This window comes from Saimiri boliviensis, chromosome 9 (genome assembly GCF_048565385.1).
Source record: "Saimiri boliviensis isolate mSaiBol1 chromosome 9, mSaiBol1.pri, whole genome shotgun sequence".
NCBI classification, from domain to species: domain Eukaryota; kingdom Metazoa; phylum Chordata; class Mammalia; order Primates; family Cebidae; genus Saimiri; species Saimiri boliviensis.
In genome coordinates, this window is record NC_133457.1 from 77857214 (window position 1) to 77878815 (window position 21602).

The 21602-nt window shown below is 46.2% G+C and overlaps 1 protein-coding gene across 1 annotated transcript in view; it reads right to left on the reverse strand.

Moving 5' to 3' along the window:
* Positions 1-21602, reverse strand: part of SLC24A3 (solute carrier family 24 member 3) — a 497749-nt gene that overhangs the window by 188397 nt on the left and 287750 nt on the right. The window contains exon 3 of the mRNA XM_039479737.2: positions 9570-9646. Coding sequence (XP_039335671.2) covers positions 9570-9646 — 77 coding nt within the window. The remainder of the gene's footprint in view (positions 1-9569; positions 9647-21602) is intronic.

The following is a 21602-nucleotide window of genomic DNA, read 5'->3' on the forward strand; positions in this document are numbered from 1 at the left end:
CTTGTTCTGAGATTTTCCTGGACACAAAATTGTTAGAAAACTATTGGCAAAGAGACAAAACCATTGAGCACCAACATTTAAGATACATGAAGTGTGTCCTGATAAATGCGAGCATTTGCTTGACCATTTTATCCAGATTGACTTGCTGAATATTTGCTAAAAACTAGTTCTTTAAACTATGACATATGATCATTCCAAATAGCAGTCCCTCGTTATTTACTTTTGTACTATGTTTTTCAGAGGAAAAAAATACTCCTGTAAATTGTAGATATAGTCAATACATAACTATTTTATGCACATCTGTGACTGCTGCAATGTCAGCCAAGAAGAACAAATAAATAAAGCTTATTTACTATAAAAATAAATAAATAAAAATGAAAGACATGAAGTGGGGAGCAGGTGGACCAAGCAATAAACAATTAAGATGAAGAGGAGTATACAGTGGGCTGCATGCATCTAATCTCCACTTGTAAACATTTGGTATCTAAGCAATGTGCATAAGCTCTCTACAGAAGGGCAGGGATGAGCTAAAACACAAAATTATCTCTCTTCTACCACCATTTGGAGCAGTCATGAAATCACACTGGAAACCGTCTACTTCAAAATTCATTCCCCAAACTTCCTTCGATCTTGCCCAGGCTCAAGACATTAACCAAAGTGGCTGCAGATCGACTGCAGCTGGAGCTTTTGCTGTGGCTGCCGAGGAGGGACTGGAGCCTCAGGATTCGGTATGTTCTGCAGTCCTCGTGGGCTTTGCATAATCATAATGGTAGGTAAGATCTATGGAGGCTGTGCCTCAGAAGCAGAACTCAATTCCAGTGCATGCCACTTAGTTGGGATCCCAAGAAGTTCCAGGAGAGGAGCAGGGAAGTGAGTCAGGGCAGGAAGAGCAGCTAATAAGGGTGTGTTACTGAGGAGGGCACTGGGGCAGGTAGTGAGGGCTTATTCCTTTGGGGGTACTCTGGGAGGCAGGCTAGAACATGTGTTTCCATTAGCCCAAATGAAGCAAGAAGAAACAGGTATTCTCCGTCACCAATCCCCTGTCTGTGTGAGGCCTTCTTCTGGGGATGCTGATTTCCTGGCACTTCTTAGCTGTCCAGTATTCAGGTAGAATGGGATATTGGGGGCCAGAAAATGCCAAGTTGCAGGGGCTGGAGCTGGGAAGTTGGTTGGGCATGCAGAGATAGCAAGAACTAAGTAGGGAAACAGTAGGGTATTGTCTTCTCAGTGCCAGACATTCTGCGAAGAGCTTCACCCACCTGCTTTCACTTTCAGGAGGAAAGTGAAATAAATACTCTCCAGTGGGAGCTTGTGTTCCTCAAGGCAGCCTGATGAGGTGGGCACTGTGTTTATCTCCAGTGACAGATGAGGAAACTGAGGCCCAGGAAGGCAAAACAGCTTGCCCACGGCAACAAGCTAAATTGTAAAATTCAGGACTACAACTCAAGTGGGTTTCACTGCAAGGGCATGCTCTAAACCATCATGCTTTATATCCAGCTCAGGTCCTAGGGTATCAGCCCACCAACAAGCTGAGGGGCCTCTGGGCCTGAATGATTAGACTGGGACTTCTGAATTAAGTCTCATGATCAAGGAGGTGAGGCAGTGATTTAAATCACTGATGTATGGAAACATAATTTACTCTCTCTGTGCTAATCCTCTCTGGACACCAGTTTCAGCTTTGTGTTGACACTGACAAATTAAGGACATGCTCAGCACTTTTCCAAGAGTAAACAGCAAATTCCACAAGCTATTCTAATCATTTTTCTCTTCCAGAGTAAAATCCCTTAACTAAACACATCTGCCTGCGAATGAATTGTTGCTGGGACCTTTCTGACCAGATCATGCAGGTCCCCTTAAATTTCAACACCCCCTGGAATAAATGTACTCCTATTTCATTTTTAATGACACTGTAAATGAGTTTGCTTTCTTAATTTCTTTTGAAGATAGTTTGTTGTTAGTGTATAGAAATGCTACTGATATTTTTATGTTGACTTTGTAGCCTGCAACTTTATACCAAATTTGTTCATCAGTTCTAAAAGTCTTTTGGCAGTATTTTTTAAAAGGGTTTTCTACATATAAGATGATGATGTCAGTAGACAATTTCACTTCTCCCTTTCCTATTTTATAGTTAATAATAACGTGTATTTCAAAATTGCTAAGAGTAGACTTTAAATATTTTCATCACAAATAAATAAAAATGTGAAGTGATAAATATATTAATTAGCCTGATTTGCTTATTCTACAATGTAATTACAACATCACATTATACTCCATAAATATATACGATTATTGTTTTTCAGCTAAAACATAAATTTAAAAAAAGCCCTGCAAGAGCAACCTCTCCTGGCGCTCTGGGCATGGTGGCAACACCGGTTGCAGAGGGGCCTCCTGTGCCACCCGTCCTGTTGCTCACAAGGACGTCACCTGTGTCTGAATGGATTTGGCCCTGTGAGAGGAGGTGCTTTGTGATGGGGTCGGCAAGCACAGCTGAGCTGCCTTTGGTGGTGTTTGTCAGGGAAGAGATGGTGAAGATCGAACACCCTAACACTGACTGAGCACCTATCCTGAGTTCCCACCTGATTGATGTGAATACTGAGGTCAGGAGAAGTTCTGGGACTTGTTCCAAAGCAGGAAGCTTGTTGGTCTTATGCATGCTTTTTTGACTCTTAATTTGGCTGTCCTTCCTCCTTACCAGAACATCTCATCCCACCCTTGTTTTGGTAAGCCCGGTGGCCTGGCAATGCCTTCTATACATCCTGCTTGTTGGGATGGCTAAAGCCAGGCCAGCCCTTGAGAACTGGGTAAAGCAGCAGTGCCTCTTTGCTGTCAAGCTTTTCTCCAGCCACCTCTGCTTCCTGATTTCAAGTTGACAATATAAAAGAGGAAGGGAAGATGCTGAATTAGAATTCAACGCTAGGCCTTCCAGGGTGATCTCTAGCCACATGTGGCTATCTACATTTACACATTTATCTACATTTTTTTTTTTTTAAAAAAGCTCCTCATTCATACTATCCTCATTTCATGTGCTCAATAGCTCCCATGGCCAGTGGCTACTATGTTAGACACCAGAGATACAGAATATTAGACAGCTGGGGAAGCTCTGTTAGACAGTGATGGCCTACAAAAGGAAAGTTGAGTCTCTGAGCTTGAAAAGCAAAAAGAGATCCTTGAAAGACAAAAACAAACAAAAAATCAACCCTAGGGGTGACGTGGACAGGAGCTTAAATATACAAAACACTGGAGGAGGTGGAGGCTAGGGAAGGGGCCTTCTGCACCTCCTGCTGCAACTCTGGTCTTCTGCCCCTAAGAACTGGCTACTGCAACATTAGTTTATTCACTGGCTCTAAACAAAGGCAATCTGGGCCTGAGGGAGTACATCCAGGGAAATAATTCTTTCAGATATTAAAATTAAACAGCAGAAATAACTGGAATAACCGCAGACACCAGGAAATAACATCCATTTGGTGAGGCTCCTTCCAGAAAGAAGAGCTTCCTTCTTTTCTCCTCCCCCAGGCCTGAAAGGGGAGCAGTCAGCTAGGAGGAAGAGGCCCCTTTTCCCTTTCCACTTGGAAGCTGGGCTCTCCCAGGAGGTGTCCCAGCCTCAGGCTCCTTCAAGAACACATCCACATCAGGCTTCAGTTTTGTGGAGGAGGGGAGGGTGGGGTTGTGGAGCTGAAACTCCTCTTCCCTCCAAGCCTCCTAAGGGTACCTGTGTGATTCGGTCACACTGACTGGTTAAGACCTGACCCAGGGTGAGTCAACCAGTAGGAAATGGTCACCCTACGGCCAGGTAGGAAAAGTATGAGTTGGGCCAATAATTAGAGACTTCTGGGGACTGTGAATTAGGAAACTGACCAGTGCAGGGAGGTAACAAAGAAGCAGGGCAGGTGCATAAAAGATGACACCAGCTAGAAGCCAGGGCCAGAGTGGAAGCAGAGACACACTTCTTCGGAGACAATAAGGATTCTGTGGGGAGGGAGGGAGGCAAGGAGGGAAGGAACGCATGGTCCAGGTCATGCTTTCTAGGCTGGTAATACTCTTTGCTAAGCTAGGAATGCCACAAAATCCAGAAATAGAGAATGGACCTGAAAACCACAAAACCAGAGAAAGGATAAGATGTGAAGAGCCTTTTTCCTTCCCCATTACTCCAATCACTTTCATCACTTCTATACCAAAGGCCATCCTCCAGTGCTAACCAGCTTCCTCTGCAGTTTTGGGGAACAAGAAGGTCATAATGGGATCATGAGACAGAGGGCACATTCTTAAGTTTAAAAGCTGATCTGGGAATAAGAGAGAATTTGGATTTAAGCTCGTAAGTGAGATTTCCCAATTCCCAGACCAGATAAAACTCCCTGGGTCCAGGTGGGGAAGAAAGAAGCATGGACAGCTGTTGAGGGAGAGCAGGGGAGACCACCAACCTTGGGAGCATGCCCTGGACACCCTCACCATGGGAACACAAAAAAGGAGTGAGGTTAATGGTCCTCTTCCTCATTATTGGAGAACCTCCACTTGCAGGAAGCTCTGGTTTGATGGCTCAGCTTGATGGCTCAGCTTAGCAAGAATCCTGCTTGGACATCCTGAATGACCCGCGCTGTAGAAAGTCTATCTCCTTTAATTCACAGGAGCCCGTAATGGGTGCTGGATACAGGAGTGTAAAGATGGAGATGTACACAAGGGAGTCCCTACCACTGGATAGAAGGGCCTCAGGCAGATGGCCAGGGACCTCCCACGTGGCCAGAACATCCTCTTTGCTGCTCTGAGCAGCCTGAAAAGGCCCAGATGGCAGCAACCCCAACAGCTCAGGGGAGGAAAACATCTCCTCTGCCTGAATTCCCAAGTTTCCTGTGAAACATCTCGGGCATGCTTGGGTTCAGAAAATGAAGACACACATCAGGAGTATTCTCCTTGATATGTCTTTGCCAGCACATCTATTGACAGGTCTGGGTTGCTGGACTAATTAGCAGCCCTCTTACCAAGAGGACTCACTTAAACAGAGTTTGCCTTGGTATGAAATAGAGAATCATTTTCCAATGTGTGACATTCTCTACTCTCATACACACAAGCATATAGAAATATCTGCCTGCCAGAAGACAGGAATTATATTAAAAATCAGAAAGCAAGCCTCAACACTTAGGAAGCATACTTTTGAAAGCTGACAAGGTGTGCAGAGAGTATGCCTGCTGCGGAGTTTCAGCTCTTAAAGATAGACAGCCACCACACCAACTTTGAGAAAGAATTCCAAATATTGATTACTTAAAGCCTCTTACTGGAAAAGAAATGTGTAACGGCTTATAATCTCCAAGATTCAGCTATCTGTGTCATGGGGATAATAAGCAACATTTCACAAGATCTTTATAAATCACAAACAAACAAAAACTCTAGCAAATTATTCACAGTGTTCTTCCTCTATTTGGGGCAGGCTCAATGAATCTACAGGGTGCAAACTTCCTCACAGACCAGAAATCCTGCTTTTAGTGTTTCAGTGTTATAATAGATCAGATATAAAGCAAGTTCTAAGACAAGTGTTTTCTTGGGGTTATCTTTTGTTGAAAAAATTGTCAAGATCATGGATTTCCCACTAGTCAAGCAACCATACATGACAAACAGCCAGAAGGAAGAGAAATCTTTTTTAAAAGTGCACTCACAGGCTTGGGATTTCTGAAATACACAAAAACAGAAAGATCCAAGGGAGCATAAAAGCTGTGATGTTCAGAAGGTCGAACCAGAAATGGCTGTTCGATCCTACAAAGCACACACAAAACAGGGAAGTAACTACAAGAAAGAAAGAAAGAATGCAAGCTTTGTCATTTAAAGTTTAAAAGACTGTATCAAGGGGTCAGAACCATCTGTGTCTCCAGACCTCCGCCCGAACTGAAGCCGAAGGCTGCAAGTCTTAGGAGCAAAGCAAACTCATGGGGCCCAAATGGAAAGGGGCAGGTTGAGTGTAGGTGCCAATGCTGAGTGTGATCAGATTTGAGATCAAACTGGAGCAGCAAGGACTGGGCCCTCTGGTCCAGATACATGACTAGGAGCAGTGAACCCCAAGAAAAGATGGCCCTATGGCCCTCTCTTGGGGGCAGCCTGGGTTGGCAGGATGCCCCAATGAGACCCTCCAGAAGAGGGCCATCACTTCCCTGCCTGGATAAGGCAGATCCAGCTCTTCAGGGGTCTAGAGACAGGCTCCTGGGGACGTTCTGAACTCTACACCTACTCCTGGATATTCTCCAGGGCCCTTGGGACTCTGGGATTGCCTGCCCAAATGGCTCTGAGCCTTTTTCTGTGTCCTGCCTGGGCTCTTCTCAACTGACTGGAGGGCAGATGACTCTGGGTCACCTCTGGTGAAGCCTAAGCGAATGCAGCACTAATCCTAGGCAAGGAGGGATGGTGCAGGGGTGACGAGATCAGGAATCTCCCATCACTTCCAACGCAGCAGCTAAATCACCTGTGGTGCCTCCCATGTGAGGTCCTGCCAGTCTCCCCACGCTCACACTCTCTCAATCTCCACCACCCACACCCTTGATTTCTTCTCTCTCTAGACTCCCTGACTCTCACCTGTCTGTGTCATTGACCATGAGGCTTCCCATTCCTGTGCAGAGTCCCTTTCTCCATGTGTGTTTGGAATCTTCCTACCCTCTCTTCAAGAACAGCAGCACCCTGCCTTCCTGGCACTGAATGGTGCCTTCTCTAAGCTCCCACAGCACAGCAGCCTGTACAGACCCTTGTCAGCATTTAATGCATGGCAGGTGCTGACCATAAGTGGGTCTCTTCACAAGGCAACAGGTTCCTTCAGAGTGATGCCATGTCCTGAGCATCTAGAAAGACTCAGCCCAGCATTACTCTGCAGGGGCTCAAGAAATGCTTTGTAGATGTCCAAGTGCAGGAATTCTGTGTTTCGCTTCCTGCAGCTTTGACGTATGCATTCATCTGTTTCCTGCCGGCCACTCAAATGCCAGATGTTACCCTTGCAGCAGTTCTTCTTACATCCAATGATGTGTGTTTAACAATTTCTGAGCATCCTAAATGTGCTGCATGACATGGAAAGTGAAGGGGATAGAAGGAATAATTTACTCCTGCCCTGAACAAAAAGTGACTGTGCAACTTTAGACATCCAATGGCTGGACACAGTGCAAAGGGGCTTCTTTACTGGGGCCTATATTCTGGTGGTGGGGGCTTATATTCTAGTGGGTAGGATAACAAGATTTGGTCTTTGGCCTCGGGGATGGCACCAGCAGGTCCACACTGACATCTGTCTCTGCCCTGCTGCTCTACCTACCTGGCTTCACGTTGGACTACAGGCATGTATGTTGTGTGTGGAAGCTTATCCAACTTGGGTCTCTTCCCTCCAAAACATGAAGCCAGGGAGGAGACCAGCACAGGCCATGGCAGCAGGCTCAGGGCTATTTAGGTAAAGAATTCTGGGCTTCTGTGTGCTTGCAACATAATCTTGAAGGGGTGGGCAATGACCTTGGTCCGTGAACTCCTTGCCCTGTGTATTCTAAAGTGTAGGGCCCAGGATGGGGGCTAACAGTGGCATTGGATACCAATGATTTGAAAGTGCTAACTTGCAGGCTCATGCCCATTCTTAGGAAAGTGTTTAAGGAGGATAATATATATTTGTGTCCATGTTGCCTTTATGCCAGCCTGGAAATGCACTATCGCAGGCAACAGAAACCTTCCTGGGTATCCTGGGCTCGTGAAGAGCAAGAAAAATGTACCTGCTCTGCCTCCAGCTGGTGACTCAGTGAGTCCAGAGGGGAGATGGCGGTGGGGAGAAAGGGCCATACAGCTGCAGGCAACAGCATCTCTTCAGGAGGATGAAAGCACGCAGTGTTTGGGTCCAGAGTGGAAATCTCATATCTCAGATGTCAAAGCATCAGGATGCTAATGGCTACTAGGGAATTCTGGATTCAACTCCATGCCTGGGGCTCCTCAGCCTTGCAACAGGGTAGCCTCCTTGGTGCCAAAGGTGACATCCATATTAACGGCTCAATGCACGCAGCTCCTCTAAAAAGCAGGGAGGCCTGAGGGGGTTGCAAAAGTTCTCCTTACTCATTTGATATTTTTAGAGAACGTCCTTGTAGAAAGAGACTTTTCATGCTCCCTTTTTTGGGAGTGGGAAACCAGTTTAAGAGTTGTTCGATTTTACCCAGAAAGGGAGTCAAGATCGAGGTGGCCTATGGGTCTTAAGAGGTCAAGTGTCTTCCCGGAAGTGACACGGAAAGCAAGGCCAGCAGAAGTGGGCTTCAAGCCCATGTCTTCTCTGACTCCAGAGCCCAGGCTGTGCCTGCTGACCTGCTCCAGCTGTAGTTTGAGAGTAAAGTCTCTGACCCCTCCATTGAATCACAGTGGACTGTGACTGCAATGGTAGAAACGACACCATGGGACATCAAGTCTAAGTCACCCTCTTTCTCTGAGCTCTCTGGGCTGCCACATGGAAGTCTGACTGCCTGAAGCTGCCACATTGTAGAGGTCACTGTAGGTGCTCTTATCAACAGCCACAGCTGGACCAGTCCTTCAGCCATCCCAGCCCACATACCAGGCATGAAAGAGAGAAACAATCCTTTAGGACCAGTGGCCCAGACACGGCCATTGGATTCAGTTCATCTGAGGCCCTGGATTCCATTGAGAAGCATTCCTACCTTGCCCCTTCTAAGCAATCGACACAGACAACCCAACGGCAAAACGACATGGTGACTGGGCATGCCACTAAGTGTGGGGAGTTCATTCCCCAGCAATAAATAACTACAACAGAATTGAGAGTATTCTGGGGGAGAGGGAACGCCACAGAGATGGGGAAGCAGTAATGTACCTAATCCAGAATTTGGCCCAGGGATTTCTGGTTGGACAGCTGTCCACTCCTTAGACAACTTCACATGCATTCCCTTCCGCAAACCCCTTCAAGGGGAATACAGACTTTAGAGCCACAGGCTCTGTGGCAGAAGATGCTGAGACAGTGGTGGACAGTGAGAGGCAGGATGGGAAGAGAATAAGCTTTTCTTGATCGTCTGCTATGTGTCAGACACGGTGCCAGTTGCCGTTACATACAATCCACTCAGTGAGCAAATGCTCTATCCCCTACCATGTGCCAAGAAGGGGTCTGGGAATGGAGCCATATACAAAACCAAGTCCCTCTTCTTATGGGGCTTACGTGTGAGTGAGGGTGAAAAGTCGATAAGCGAATAACTATACAATGGCAGGCAGCATGGAGGAAAACAAAGCAGGGTGAGAAGAAATACGGCAGCATTTCAGAAAGGCCAGTTAGGAAAGGCTTCCCAAGAGGGCGATGTTTGAGCAGAGGATAGGGTCAAGTCATGGAGAGTGGAGTTGCTTACAGCCCACACTCTGGGCACTAACATGAAGGGACAATGCGTAACAGATGGCTCCAGCTTCGAAACCTATGGTCTTTCATCTCCATTTGGTGATGGCTCCCTACAGGGCTCGGAGGACCGCCGCCAGGCGTGTGAACAGGAAAGCAGAGAGACTCCGCTGGGGGCACCTCAGCTGCCTCACCCCACAGCCCTCGGCCTGTCCTATGGACCCTTCAGGCAGGGGCACAGAGGGGTACTTACACAGAGCACATGGAGGACCACCGCGCCTTGTCTTCTATCCTCGTTGGTGAAGATGTCATTGGGGAATTCGTGCAGGGCTAAAGAACAGAGAAAGAAAACCCTCTCAGTACAGATGACCACATTTTCAGTGCCGTAGGTCTGGGACAGCATCACCAGCCCTTTTGTCGAGTCTTGGTTTTAATATGGTCCATGAACTTAGATGAGAAAAAACCATACACCTTTAAGTTCACAAAACTAACCAGAATTTAGTGTTTCCTTCAGATAGGAAGGTAAGCAACAAACCACAGTCGTGCTAGAAGAACCTGAGGCTCAGCCCCCGGAGACATTTTCATAACGCGTCACACCATCGTACTCGTGCGGCTCTCGCTGCTTCAGTCTTACGGTGGATGTTAGGTCACCGCCTGCGACTTAGAGTATCATGAGGAGGCACATGAACTACTACATTGCAAATCTGTTTTCTAACATTTTAATAGCTTCATTTCCACACAGTCAGTTTCCATGTGTAACCTTATGTACTTTGCTGCATGCATGCATTGAAAACTGCTTTTCTGAGCAGGGAGCTGCAGCCTTCAGTGGATCACCAAAGGAGTGCATGGCTCAGACAGATTTGAGGCCCCTGCTTTAAATTGGTCTTCATTTTGCTCCTATTCCACTTTGCCTGAGCTGGCTTAGGGTGTGGGCCCCGTGGGCTATTAGAAAAACCCTCTCCCTGCTCCCTTCTTCTGCTCCCCTTTCTATGTTGACTTCCATTTGTGGCTGAACTGGAATGCCAACCACAGGGATGTCCATGCCTTCTCAGTGTTCCCAAGCCTCTCTGCCATGAGCTGAAAGCTGGAGTATGTGAACTGACGGTCCCGAGCAGATCCTCCACTACTGACCAGGCCTCTTGTCCCTTCCTCTCATAAAATCCAATCAACCTGCTGGGCCAGGTTCTCACGCCTCCTCTCCTTTATGAAGCCTCCTGTGGTCTCTCCGATAGGAACCCACAGCTCCTTTGCTGGAGGATGTGCCCATCACACGCTGCAGGAAGCAGCACACGCCACTCCCACCCACAGCCCCACATGGGCAGGCATCACCAGCTGCTGAAAGATTTTTCTCCAAGCTTGATGATGTCTCCAAGTCTTTCTATAGAAAGTTCTTAGAGAAACTATCATCGCTTGATGGGGAGGATGTGCTAGATGATACCTGCTTGCCACTTGTCTTGTTTTGGATTCTCCCCAAATCAGATGCTCCAACAAAGATGTGGAGGTATGTGGTTTATTTGAGAGGCGACCCCAGGATGCACTGTGCATGAGGGTGGCAGTGAAGCCAGGAAGCGGGGAAGAGTCAAAGGCAGTGGTGCTAAGGAGTGAGCAGATGACCCCTGAGACACCCAGGCCCAATTCTGTTGGGGACCCCTGGCTTGCCTGGAGGATTTGTGCAAGACACAAGCCATAGGTCACTGCTTGAAAAGGCTCTGCTCTTTGCATCCAAAGCAGCACTGGCTCAGGACATTGCGCAGGTCTTGGGTTGGAGCCACATGAGGTGTTTGGGCCAGAGGGAACATCTAGTACATAAAGCAAAGCTCACTTTCCAATGTACAGCAGGTGGGGGAGACTTAAAATACTATATTACATACTTGAAACTTGCTAAGAGGGCGGATCTAAATCTTCTCAACACACACACACACACATACACACACACACAGTAACTATGCAGAGGTAATGGATATGTTAATGAGCTGAAATGTGTTGAACATTTCACAACGTATATGTATATCAAAAGATCAGGTTGTATACCTTAAGCATATATAATTTTTATATGTCAGTAATATCGCAATAAAGCTTTTTTTTTTTTAAAGCAAGGCCCACCTGTATGCCTAGCTAGTCATATTCTCTAGTTTTGTATGGTCCTTTAAACATAAAAAAAAGGAGACAAGAAAAGACAGGAATGTCATGATTATGCTAGGATTCTTCTAAGCTGGAGCTGCTCTAAACAGGCAGCATGGAGCTCCTCTGAACAATGCATAAATAAACTGGGAGAAGCCTGGAGGAGTTTCCCTTGGGCACCAAAATGAAGTCAAGATCTGGAAATTAATGTGAGGGGCAGAGGGATGACAGCAGCTAGCGTTTACTGAGTACCTGCTCCTGGCAAGCCCTGTGCCTTGCACTTTGACTCTGTGGTCCCATCTTATCCTAAACAAGCTGTTATTCCAATTCTGTAGATGAAGAACCCAAGGGAAAGACAGACGAGGCAGCATGCTTGGGCTCCATGACTGGAAAGCACACCCAGCACACCCAGGGCTGGGGACGCTCCTTGCACATCCCATCCCCCTCCTGCATGGATCTGCAATTCTGTCCTTCCCTCTGACCTCTTTCCTCTTGTGACCTCCTCCCAAAAGAGGATTTGACCTGATCTACCTTCAGCTGCCACACTCCTGGAGGGGAAGCGGTAGGCTTTTTTTTTTCTTTGCACTTTTCAGTGTAGCTGCCACAGGGTGTTTCGGCATTGGCCAGTCCTGGGTTGAAAGGTCACCTCTCCTATTGTCCTCCCAGTCCCAGAGCTGGAAGCTAGAGATGGGATGCTGAGTTAATTTATTAATCACAACAGCCATCACCCACGGGAAATAACACAGTGATTTGCTCTGGGGCGGTGCCAAGCAAAGGAATGACACACAGAAATTGCTTATTCGAGGTCCCAAATCATCAATGAGGGGTAGAGGGAGATACAGGTATGTCGCATCCAGTTACCTCTTTACTTCCTGCCCCACAAGCTTCCTGCATGATCAGTAACAAGGGACCAAGAGAGCACAGAAGGGTGCGAAAGTCACCCCGTGAGCATCATCCGCGTCTACACTGGGTTCTCCCCAGCCCAGCTCCATTCTCCTGTCTCACCGCCGCCCCAGCCGTGAAGCCACAGAGAGCCAGGGACCGCATCCGTTCCACCAGTGGGACCACGTCAGTAAGTGACAGGCCTGGGTTCTGAATCCAGGCATTCTGAGTTTTAATTCTTTGCAAGACAAGCAGCAACTGGCTGAATGAAGCAACTGCGGATGCGTGGATCCCACTGGGCCTGGCTTTTTGGTGGAGGCGGTGTCTGGTCAGGGGTCTCCATGCCAGCCCACACGGTGACCCCAGTGGGATCCCTGGGGAAGACACACTGGAGACTGGGCCCTGGATGGGGCAGGACCCAAAGGGTCCCGTGCTAGCTCAGGACAGTCCACTAAGAAGCTGCCCAAAGTCCTGGCTGCACAGGGGCGAGTCAAGGAGAAACCGCAGGAGCTCGTTCAGAGTCCTCCTTCCTTGGAGGCTCAGGAACCCTCCTTTCCCCGCCTCCAGGGAGTTGGCAACTTACCAGTGACCTGATCTGGGCCTGTTCTCCAGGGCCTGCTCTCTGATCCATGCCCAGCTGGGAGCTCCTTTATCAAAAGTGCCTCCCCCTGTCGGTAGTCAGGGCTGGCCATGAGGACGTGTGTGAAAATTCTCCATGGGGCAGTGACAACCTCCAATCTGGCACAGTGTCAGAGCCTGTGAATGGAGCAGCTGACACTGTGGGCCTCCTCACCCAGTTGAATGTGGCTTGAATTTGGGAGTTTCAGGGTCAGGGTGGGGAAGACAGAGGAGAATCAGTCTAACGCTTTCGAATCAACTTTCTTCAAGAACAATAAAACTTACTTGGTGTTCAATAGCAATGTGGAAAGAATGACCAGGCTAAATACTCACTTAGCAAATCTCACTTGACATCCACCCACTCTGACCACTTTTTCATTACAGCTCCTCTCAGAAAACACCTATCAGGAAGACGATGAAACTGGAACAATGGTTTCAAAGGAGTCATGCACAACTTGCAAGGAATACTACATGTATTTTATTTTCCCTCTTATGTATGCATTATATTTTGAAAAAGAAAGCCATAAGAAGAGATTTCATCTAAAAATTGAGCTGAGCCCTCGTCTGCCCTGCAAGAGGTGAGTCTTCCCTCATAGGTCCCAAATGCCCATGCCTTAGGCTGGAGCCCTCAAGAGCAGACCCTGACAGAAAGATCTGAATGGCGGCTGTTTGTTTGGGAGATGATCCCAGAAAGCACTGGGAGCAGGGTGGAGAGACAAGGCAGGGAGGGGAAGAGGCTGGCACAGTGACCTCAAGCTTGCTAGGAGACATGAGGGAAGCAGATCTCAGAGTTGTCTACTGCAGGGTCAGCAGCAGGGTCGGGGGACTCTGTGCACTGATGGCTGCCCGTCACTGTTAAGGGCTGCCCCAAAGGCACTGACCCTTCAACACTTCTGCTCAGCCCTGCACCTGTCAAGCCAAGCATGCTCCTGGGGCCAGAGGAGGCCCTAGAAAGAGTCGCAGGTGATATATCAAGAAACCATCCACACGTCTGGGTATAGCAAAGCCCTGACTGCCTTAGCCTGATAGAACAGAATACTGTAGACTTAGGGGCTTAAACAACAGACATTTATCTCTCACAACTCTGGAGGCTGGAAGTCTGAGATACAGGTGCCAGCAAGGTTGGCTTCTGGTGAGGGCTGTCATCTGGCTTGCAGAGGCTGCCTTCTTGCAGTAGCTGCATGTCAGAGCACGAGTAGGCTCTGGTCTCTTCCTCCTCTTATTTGGACATGAATCCCATCATCAGGGCCCCACTCTTATACCTTTATCTGACCCTAAGTACCTCCCAAAGATCCCATATCCAATTACCATCACTTTGGGGGTTAGGGCTTCAACATATGAATCTGGGAAGTGGGAACAAACATTCAGTCTACGGCATCTCCCAAGCTTCCTTTGCATAAGAACTAAAGAGGAGGTGTAAGGTGTCTTATGTGCAGGAAAGGAGAGACCATAACGTATATATACATAGTTAGCTTCAGCACACAGTAGTGAGGCGTGAGTCGGAGGTGGCAGAAGGCAGTCCCTCTGCACAAGTATAAAATCAGGATAAACCGTTAGTAAGACTTGCATTCCGAATCTTGCATGGTAGGACCCCAATGCTAAGACTTAGGATTGTAACATATTCTTATATTGCATATCCAATTTCACCATGTTAGAAGCTTCTTCGATTCATTTGCAAACGGCATTCATTGCCAGATGACCCTGTAGCATGGAATGTAAATCAGGAAGAATCCTGTCCTAGAGACTCACTGGGGCAGCAGCTCTGTTTAGGGAGGCTGTAAGGCTGGCCATTGATCTCTGTCAGCTCCTATGTGCGTTGTATACACAGCCTCCTAATAACATTGTTATTTCACTGTGTTGCCTTGTTGTGCTTCTAAAGCAATTTGGTATTGCAGTGTTTAATCTTTCTAAAAAAGGGATCAGCCTGAAGTCAAGAAAAGTGTCCTTAATTGGAAATCTGGAAATTTTGGGCTCAATGCTGACATGCTCAAAGTGTGGCCTTTGGCCACCTGTCACTTCATCTCTCTGGGCCTCAATTTGCCTTTTGATCATCTGAAAAATGGCCTCTGAGTTTCCTCCTTCCCATTCCCTCTGGTCCAAACACATAGTACACTGCAGGGCACACAGTGGATGCCTGAAATCTCAGTGGGATGAAGAACTCTGAAAACAGACCTTGGACACGGATGGAGTAAATCCATTCTGCCCAGTTGACCCAGTGGTTCGAGAAAAGAGCTACAACAGCGGCTGTGTTTGCCTCCTGGCGACTGCACCAGCTATCCACCTGAACACGCTCCTGGTGCCTTGCAGGTGTATGGAAGGAATGCGGTTTTCTGAATAGCTGCAACTGTCCAAGAAAAGAGTGTGTGCAGCCTGTGTGGGGCACTGCACTGAAAGGCTTCTGCCAAGTGCTTCTTGGCCCATTTCTTCACTTGTAGAACAAGGGGTAAGACAATGTGGGGGCTCTAGCACCTCCCAGATGATGGCTGGTACTGATGCCACCCTCTCCGGGTGTGTATCCTCGCGCCAAATCCAAAAGTATTCAGCGCATTTGTTATGGCTTGAGCTAGGATGCCTGCTGTGTTTGGGAACTAACATTTTCCTTGGGTGGTCAGTCAGATTTTGTGTCAGATCCCACAGTGGAGAATCAGGCTCAGGGCCAGGTCCCCTCTGTGTCACACAGGGCCCTGTTTCCTTCATCTGTAGATGGGTGTGTTGATGTCATCCCTGCCAGGTTGTTACGAAGAGTGTAGACAGTGAATGTGAATGCTTCCTGCGGCCATATATCATTATTCTAAATTATAACAACCATTACATGCTGGCCTGGTGTGGGCAGAGGGCACATTCTTCTCTGGTCTTATGTTGCAATCCACATATTGCCAGTTCCTTCCTGCCTTGCATTGGCATCTGTTTCCCTGGATGGTGGCCATTCCATGAGAGCTGCATAAATGTGTGTGCCTCTAGGCAGGTGCTTCCAGTACTCAGCCTGTTGGGGCCACATGGCCCACATGGCCTGTTGGGAGCAGCTACCTATGCAGGGAGAACAGGGCAGCCTCATGCAGCTGAGAGTCGTTCCCCAAATACCTTCAAGGTCCTCAAAGTCTTTTTCTACTCCTCTCTTTCATCCCCCAATTTTCCTTTCAGTGCATTCCTCCAGCCCTGGAGGCCTGCAAAAGCAAGCAGTGCTGTTCCCATGGAAACCACAGAGACCTGAGTGGAGTGGTTTCCCCTTACCAAGGCAACGGCAATCAGTGTCCCTTCTTCTCTCTCCTGGTTGCTTTCATGAGACCCGAGTTTGATGAGTCTAAACGGAGGTTCGAAGGGGTAGAGAGTCTTTTCTCCTTTGTTTGAAAAAAATGCAGCAGGAACACTCATTCCATCTTTAGACATACCCATCACATGTTGATCAAATGGAGCAGCCCAAAATGAAAATCAACACATCCTAAAAAGCCTGGTTCCCTTAATTCGTCTGAGCAAAAGGAACGTGGGCTGCTGCAGCCATCAGAACACCAGTCTGCCATGCCAGTGACCTTTTCATGACAAAATACCCAACACAACTTGATGGAACAGTCTCTCAAGAATTGCACCAAAAAAATGGAGGTCTGGATGCTACCCAGCTTCTCCCTGCAGTGATGGGTGGCTTCAAGCTTCTGTTTCAGATGCTTTAATCTGTCTTAGTAAAACCTGTTGCTCCCCGTTTTCCTGGAGCATTGTAAAAACTTTGTCTTCCAGCTGTGGTACCTCCTCTGCCACTCACGACGCATTCCCTGCCTCTCTTTCTGTGGCCCCGTAACACTGTCTCAGTGCTTATCAAATTATTTTCCAACCACACTGAAGGTGTTTGCTTGCCCGTGTGTACTGTGGACTCAGTGGTACCGTGAGCTCAGCTCCCTGAGGACAGGGGCCCTGTCGTTCCTGTCTGTCATCAGCACCCACCAGGCCGGGATCCATAAAAGAGGACAACAAATATCAAGTGTGACCGAATGCAGCGGGCCTTTCTCTCAGGAGGTGGTTTTGTATAAACACAAGGCAGAATTATTGGCTGAGAAATGGTGTTGGGAGGGACGGCTCAGTCAACCTCCCAACTACTGGATACCAACTCTGGTGGCCATGAGGTCTGTTCACAAATACCCCGCTTCTCACTGTTCCGGAGACCTAGGAGGAGTACGTCTACATCCTCTTCAAAGTTAAATGAGGTGATGCAGCTTGCTGTGATTACTGAAATGTAAGCAAAATGACATGGATTGCATGTAGTTTTCAAACCAGTGTCTGGCTCCCCATTTTGCATTTTCTTGTCTTACCATTTCTTGAAAAATACATCAGGAAGTATTGTGCATCCCCATCAGCCTGGGTCCCTGAGTGACTGATAGCAGAGTCCCCTGCATCCCTGCCCCAATACACACATTTTGAACATGTAGCATGAGTAAAAATAACATTGTTGTTTTTTGTAGCCACTGACATTTGGGGGATGTCTGTTACCCAGCATATCCTAGCTCCTTGTGAGAAATGCATATGGTCCTCGGTCCTTCGCATCTCTGTGGCCTTTAGCACATAAAATCTTGCCTTGCAGCAATTTTTGGTTGTTTTCTTTCTTCTCCAATAGACTGGGGGAGGGAGGTCAAAGTTGCAGGATATTTATTCTTCTCTGCAGCCCTGGTGTCTAGCAAAATGCATGGCACAAAAATCACTTAATGAGTGTTGCTTGAGGCAATTAACACATTTGTCATAACTAAAGGCCACTGAACAAAATAATTCACAAAAGAATCTGTGTGAAAGTACATATATGCTTAACTTTATTTTCTAAATATTTAGTCTCTGGAAATGTTTTAGAGACATTTCAGTGCATGCTCGTATTCAACAAGGTCAAGCAAACCTTAGGCAGGCATGAGAGGAGGCATCTGGCAACAGGAGGTGCTGAGTGTACCAGGGAACCAGTCTGTTCTTAGATCATCTTTTGAATTTTTGTCTGGTTCTAAAGACCGTACCTTCATAACATTGGAAAATTCATTAAATCAATATTGTGCCAAAACACCACCATTTCCTTTTAGCCCTTACCATCTGCTGGATACCATACTCAACACTAGTTAAGGGTACACAGTCCTGGTCACTGAGGAATTACCAGTTGGGGATAGGTTGGGGGCAAGGGAACTCTCTTTGCAATCATCCCAATACCTTGAGTATTCTGAATTTAAGGATGGAAATAAACTTTATCAAGTATTGCAAATATATTTATCACTTTTTCATTGCTTCTCTATGATAGAAGGCGGTATCCCAATTTACAGACAGGTAAGCTAAGGCCCAAAGAGGGCAAGTAACCAGCCTAAGTTCATACAGACCGTAGTGGAAGAGCTGAGATCAAACTAGGGTTCAACTTTATATTGATTCTGCTGTCCTAGAAAAACCAAATTATCCCATTTCTTCGTTTTTTTTTTTTGTTTTTTTTTGTTTTTTTTTTTTTTTTTTTTTTTTTAAGGGCTTAAGTCCTTCTCTTCAAAAGCCAGAAACAAAGTTCAGCTTCAAATGGATTGATGTGTGAATGGATACAAGGTTACGCAAAGGATCTCTGTGAAGGAGGATGCAACCGCAAGTCACGGGAACAGATGACCTAGAGGGATCATCAAACTGTCAATCAAAATGGTATTGCCAATCAAATTTGCTAAGAAAAGTTGCATCAGCCAAATGCTTATGTGGTGACATTTGCTTACCACAGGAAACCAGCATTTTACAAGAGCCTGAAGACCTGGATTTGAAGCCCTCCTTTACCACTTACAAGCTCTGGTATCCTTGGGAAAATTCTTTAGCCTATTTGAGTCTTTTTTTTGAAACAGAGTTTCGCTCTTGTTACCCAGGCTGGAGTGCAATGGCGCGATCTCGGCTCACCGCAACCTCCGCCTCCTGGGTTCAGGCAATTCTCCTGCCTCAGCCTCCTGAGTAGCTGGGATTACAGGCACGCGCCACCATGCCCAGCTAATTTTTTGTCTTTTTAGTAGAGACGGGGTTTCACCATGTTGACCAGGATGGTCTCGATCTCTCAACCTCGTGATCCACCCGCCTCGGCCTCCCAAAGTGCTGGGATTACAGGCTTGAGCCACTGCGCCCGGCCCTATTTGAGTCTTAATTGTTAATGTACAAAATGCGAGATACCCATTTATGTGATTATTATGAAGATTGATGCTGTTGATGCTTATGAAGTATGCAATACCTAAAACTGGGCAAGTAACTCTCAAATAAGAGCTCTTTTTGTCTTTAATTCATTAAATAATGAAGAAGGAGAAATACAGATAGGGGTATTTCCCAAGACATCAATACCAGGCCCACACTGTCATGGGGCCCTACCTCTTTTATACTAAGCACCTGCATCTTTTTACCTGAAGGCTTTCTCCAGAGCTGAGAAAGGGTCCCCTGCCCAGACACTGCAGGCTGGATATGCTGGAGAATTAATACCACTCCTTCTCTCAGGAGAAGCTGTCAACCAAAGTCTGATGAAAGGTGAGTGTATAAATACCCCATCTCCCTCACCACCTGAGTGAGATAATGCTGAGGTATGTTCTACACCATTAGAGTTCCCAGCAGAATTAAGCTCTGGTTGCTCACAGTGGTAACTGGCTTTGTAACATGCCTTTGATTGGTTGCCTATCTGCCATTGTCTCATTGTCTCACTTCCCAACTCCCATACTTGAGATCATATCAGAAACTAACAACTTGTGCCTGAGTCTGTTTCTGGGCTGCCTTCTGGAAAACCCATATTTAGACGAGGAGAGTTAGGAATTTCGCACTTTTCTCTCTCTTTACTTTGACAAAGATACATTTTTCCAGAAAATAACTTATCCACATTCAGGCGAATGTTTCCCGAAACCATGGCAATAGTCTGTATGGACAATTTGCAGTGGATTTGCAATCTAGATAGCATTATGGAACTACCTTACTCCTGAACACAGATTGGGAAATGGCCTTTGCTTCTTGTTCATGATGCTGAGTCGATCCAACACCATGAGAAGCCCCTTGGTTCTCACTTTAGAGCTCTTTTTCTGATGTCCATATTGGCAGAAGATTTTAAACAATCAGCCCACAAACTTTTCTCCTGGAAGGGAACAGACATTCTTTGGAACTAAAGAACCCCAAATCATTAGTTACATAGAGTATTGGCCTAGCAGAGCCCTAAAATGTAATTTGACAAACTAGAAACGTATTTCTTTATCAATAATAAAAAACCACGACATCAGTGCTATTCATGTCTTTGAGCCAGCAGCTACTGTAGAAAATACAGCCATCTCATGAATAATGTAGTGTTCTCAGGCCACAAACATGGCAGCAGAGAGGAGGTCTCTTTGCAAGAGCAAGAGCCTACAGAATGCATTTGCTGCTCACGTGATTATCAAGGCTGTGTCACTAATAAATTCTCATTAAAGAAAGTGAAATATTTATGGTAAATTCCCTATGGTGTTCAGAACTTGATGCTCTTCTTGGACTCGTTTGTTTCTCTAAGTGTCCCTTGGTGCCAACATCAGAGACAGAATAATTGAATGGATGACCTGCTGCGTCTCTCATGTTCTTATGTCTGCTATTGATCCAGACCTACAGGCTGATGTATACAGGAACCCACTAAATAGTTCCTCAAGAGGATCCACGGTGGCAACAAGGAATGCCCATTCCTCTTCGACACCCTCAGAAAGGATGTGATTGCATGAAAAACTTTTCTAGAAAAAAATCCACTTGAAATACTGCTTTCTGAATGTAGCAATTCCCTACAGGAATCGACATGGCAAGTTTTTAATCTTTAAGCATTTATTTTATATAAGGTGAAGTGTACATGCTAAATGGCTGGAGGTTTCAAAATCAGTGACACTTTTTATTGTTAACACATCAAATTTCAGGGCTGGAAGTAACCTTTATGATTCTATTGGTCGCTAGATGTGAAGATAATAACAGAATTTCACGAAAAGCACAAAAGTTTCCCTCCGCTTTCTCTCTTAAAACCTGCTCTTTTTATTTCCTTCTGATGTTATTCCATGACTGCCAATTTTAAGAATAGAAAATTGGTCTTATTTCCTGTTCGTTGCTTGACTGCTAATTATTGACTATTAGGATGAGTCTTGGATGGGCTCAGTGTGGTAAAGGATCTCCATCTATTAGCAATGTCTACCACGGCTAGGGGAATGGAACAGGGACCTGTGCACTTGTCATTTCCCTGTTCTGAGCTTCACTAAGCAAGTCCTAAAACAAAAGAGTAACTGGCACTCCTCGGTCCTGGTAATAGTGATTCTTGACATCGTTTTGTTTGATCTGCACCTATTTTACAATATAATCCATTTAAAAGCGGGAGAATTATTACTAATCCATCTATTGGAATGTACTTGGTATCTTCAGGGGATTGTATTGAGACACCTTTAATCTTTAGCTTGAGTTCTAGTTTATAATAATAAAATAAATATCTAAGAATATGCATAGCTGTTGTAGGAAGACATAAATAAGCAGACAAAATATTGATTAGCTGAGTTGGAAAAAATAAGAGCTGTGCTTACTTCTCAGTTTTGGACTTGGGTACCCCTGCCCCTCTCCTTAAGGGGAAATGCAGATGTTAACTACAGGAAATCATTTTTCCTTTTACGTTACCATATATTCAGTATTTTTTGACCATTTACCTATAATTTTAGGTCCAAGCACTAAT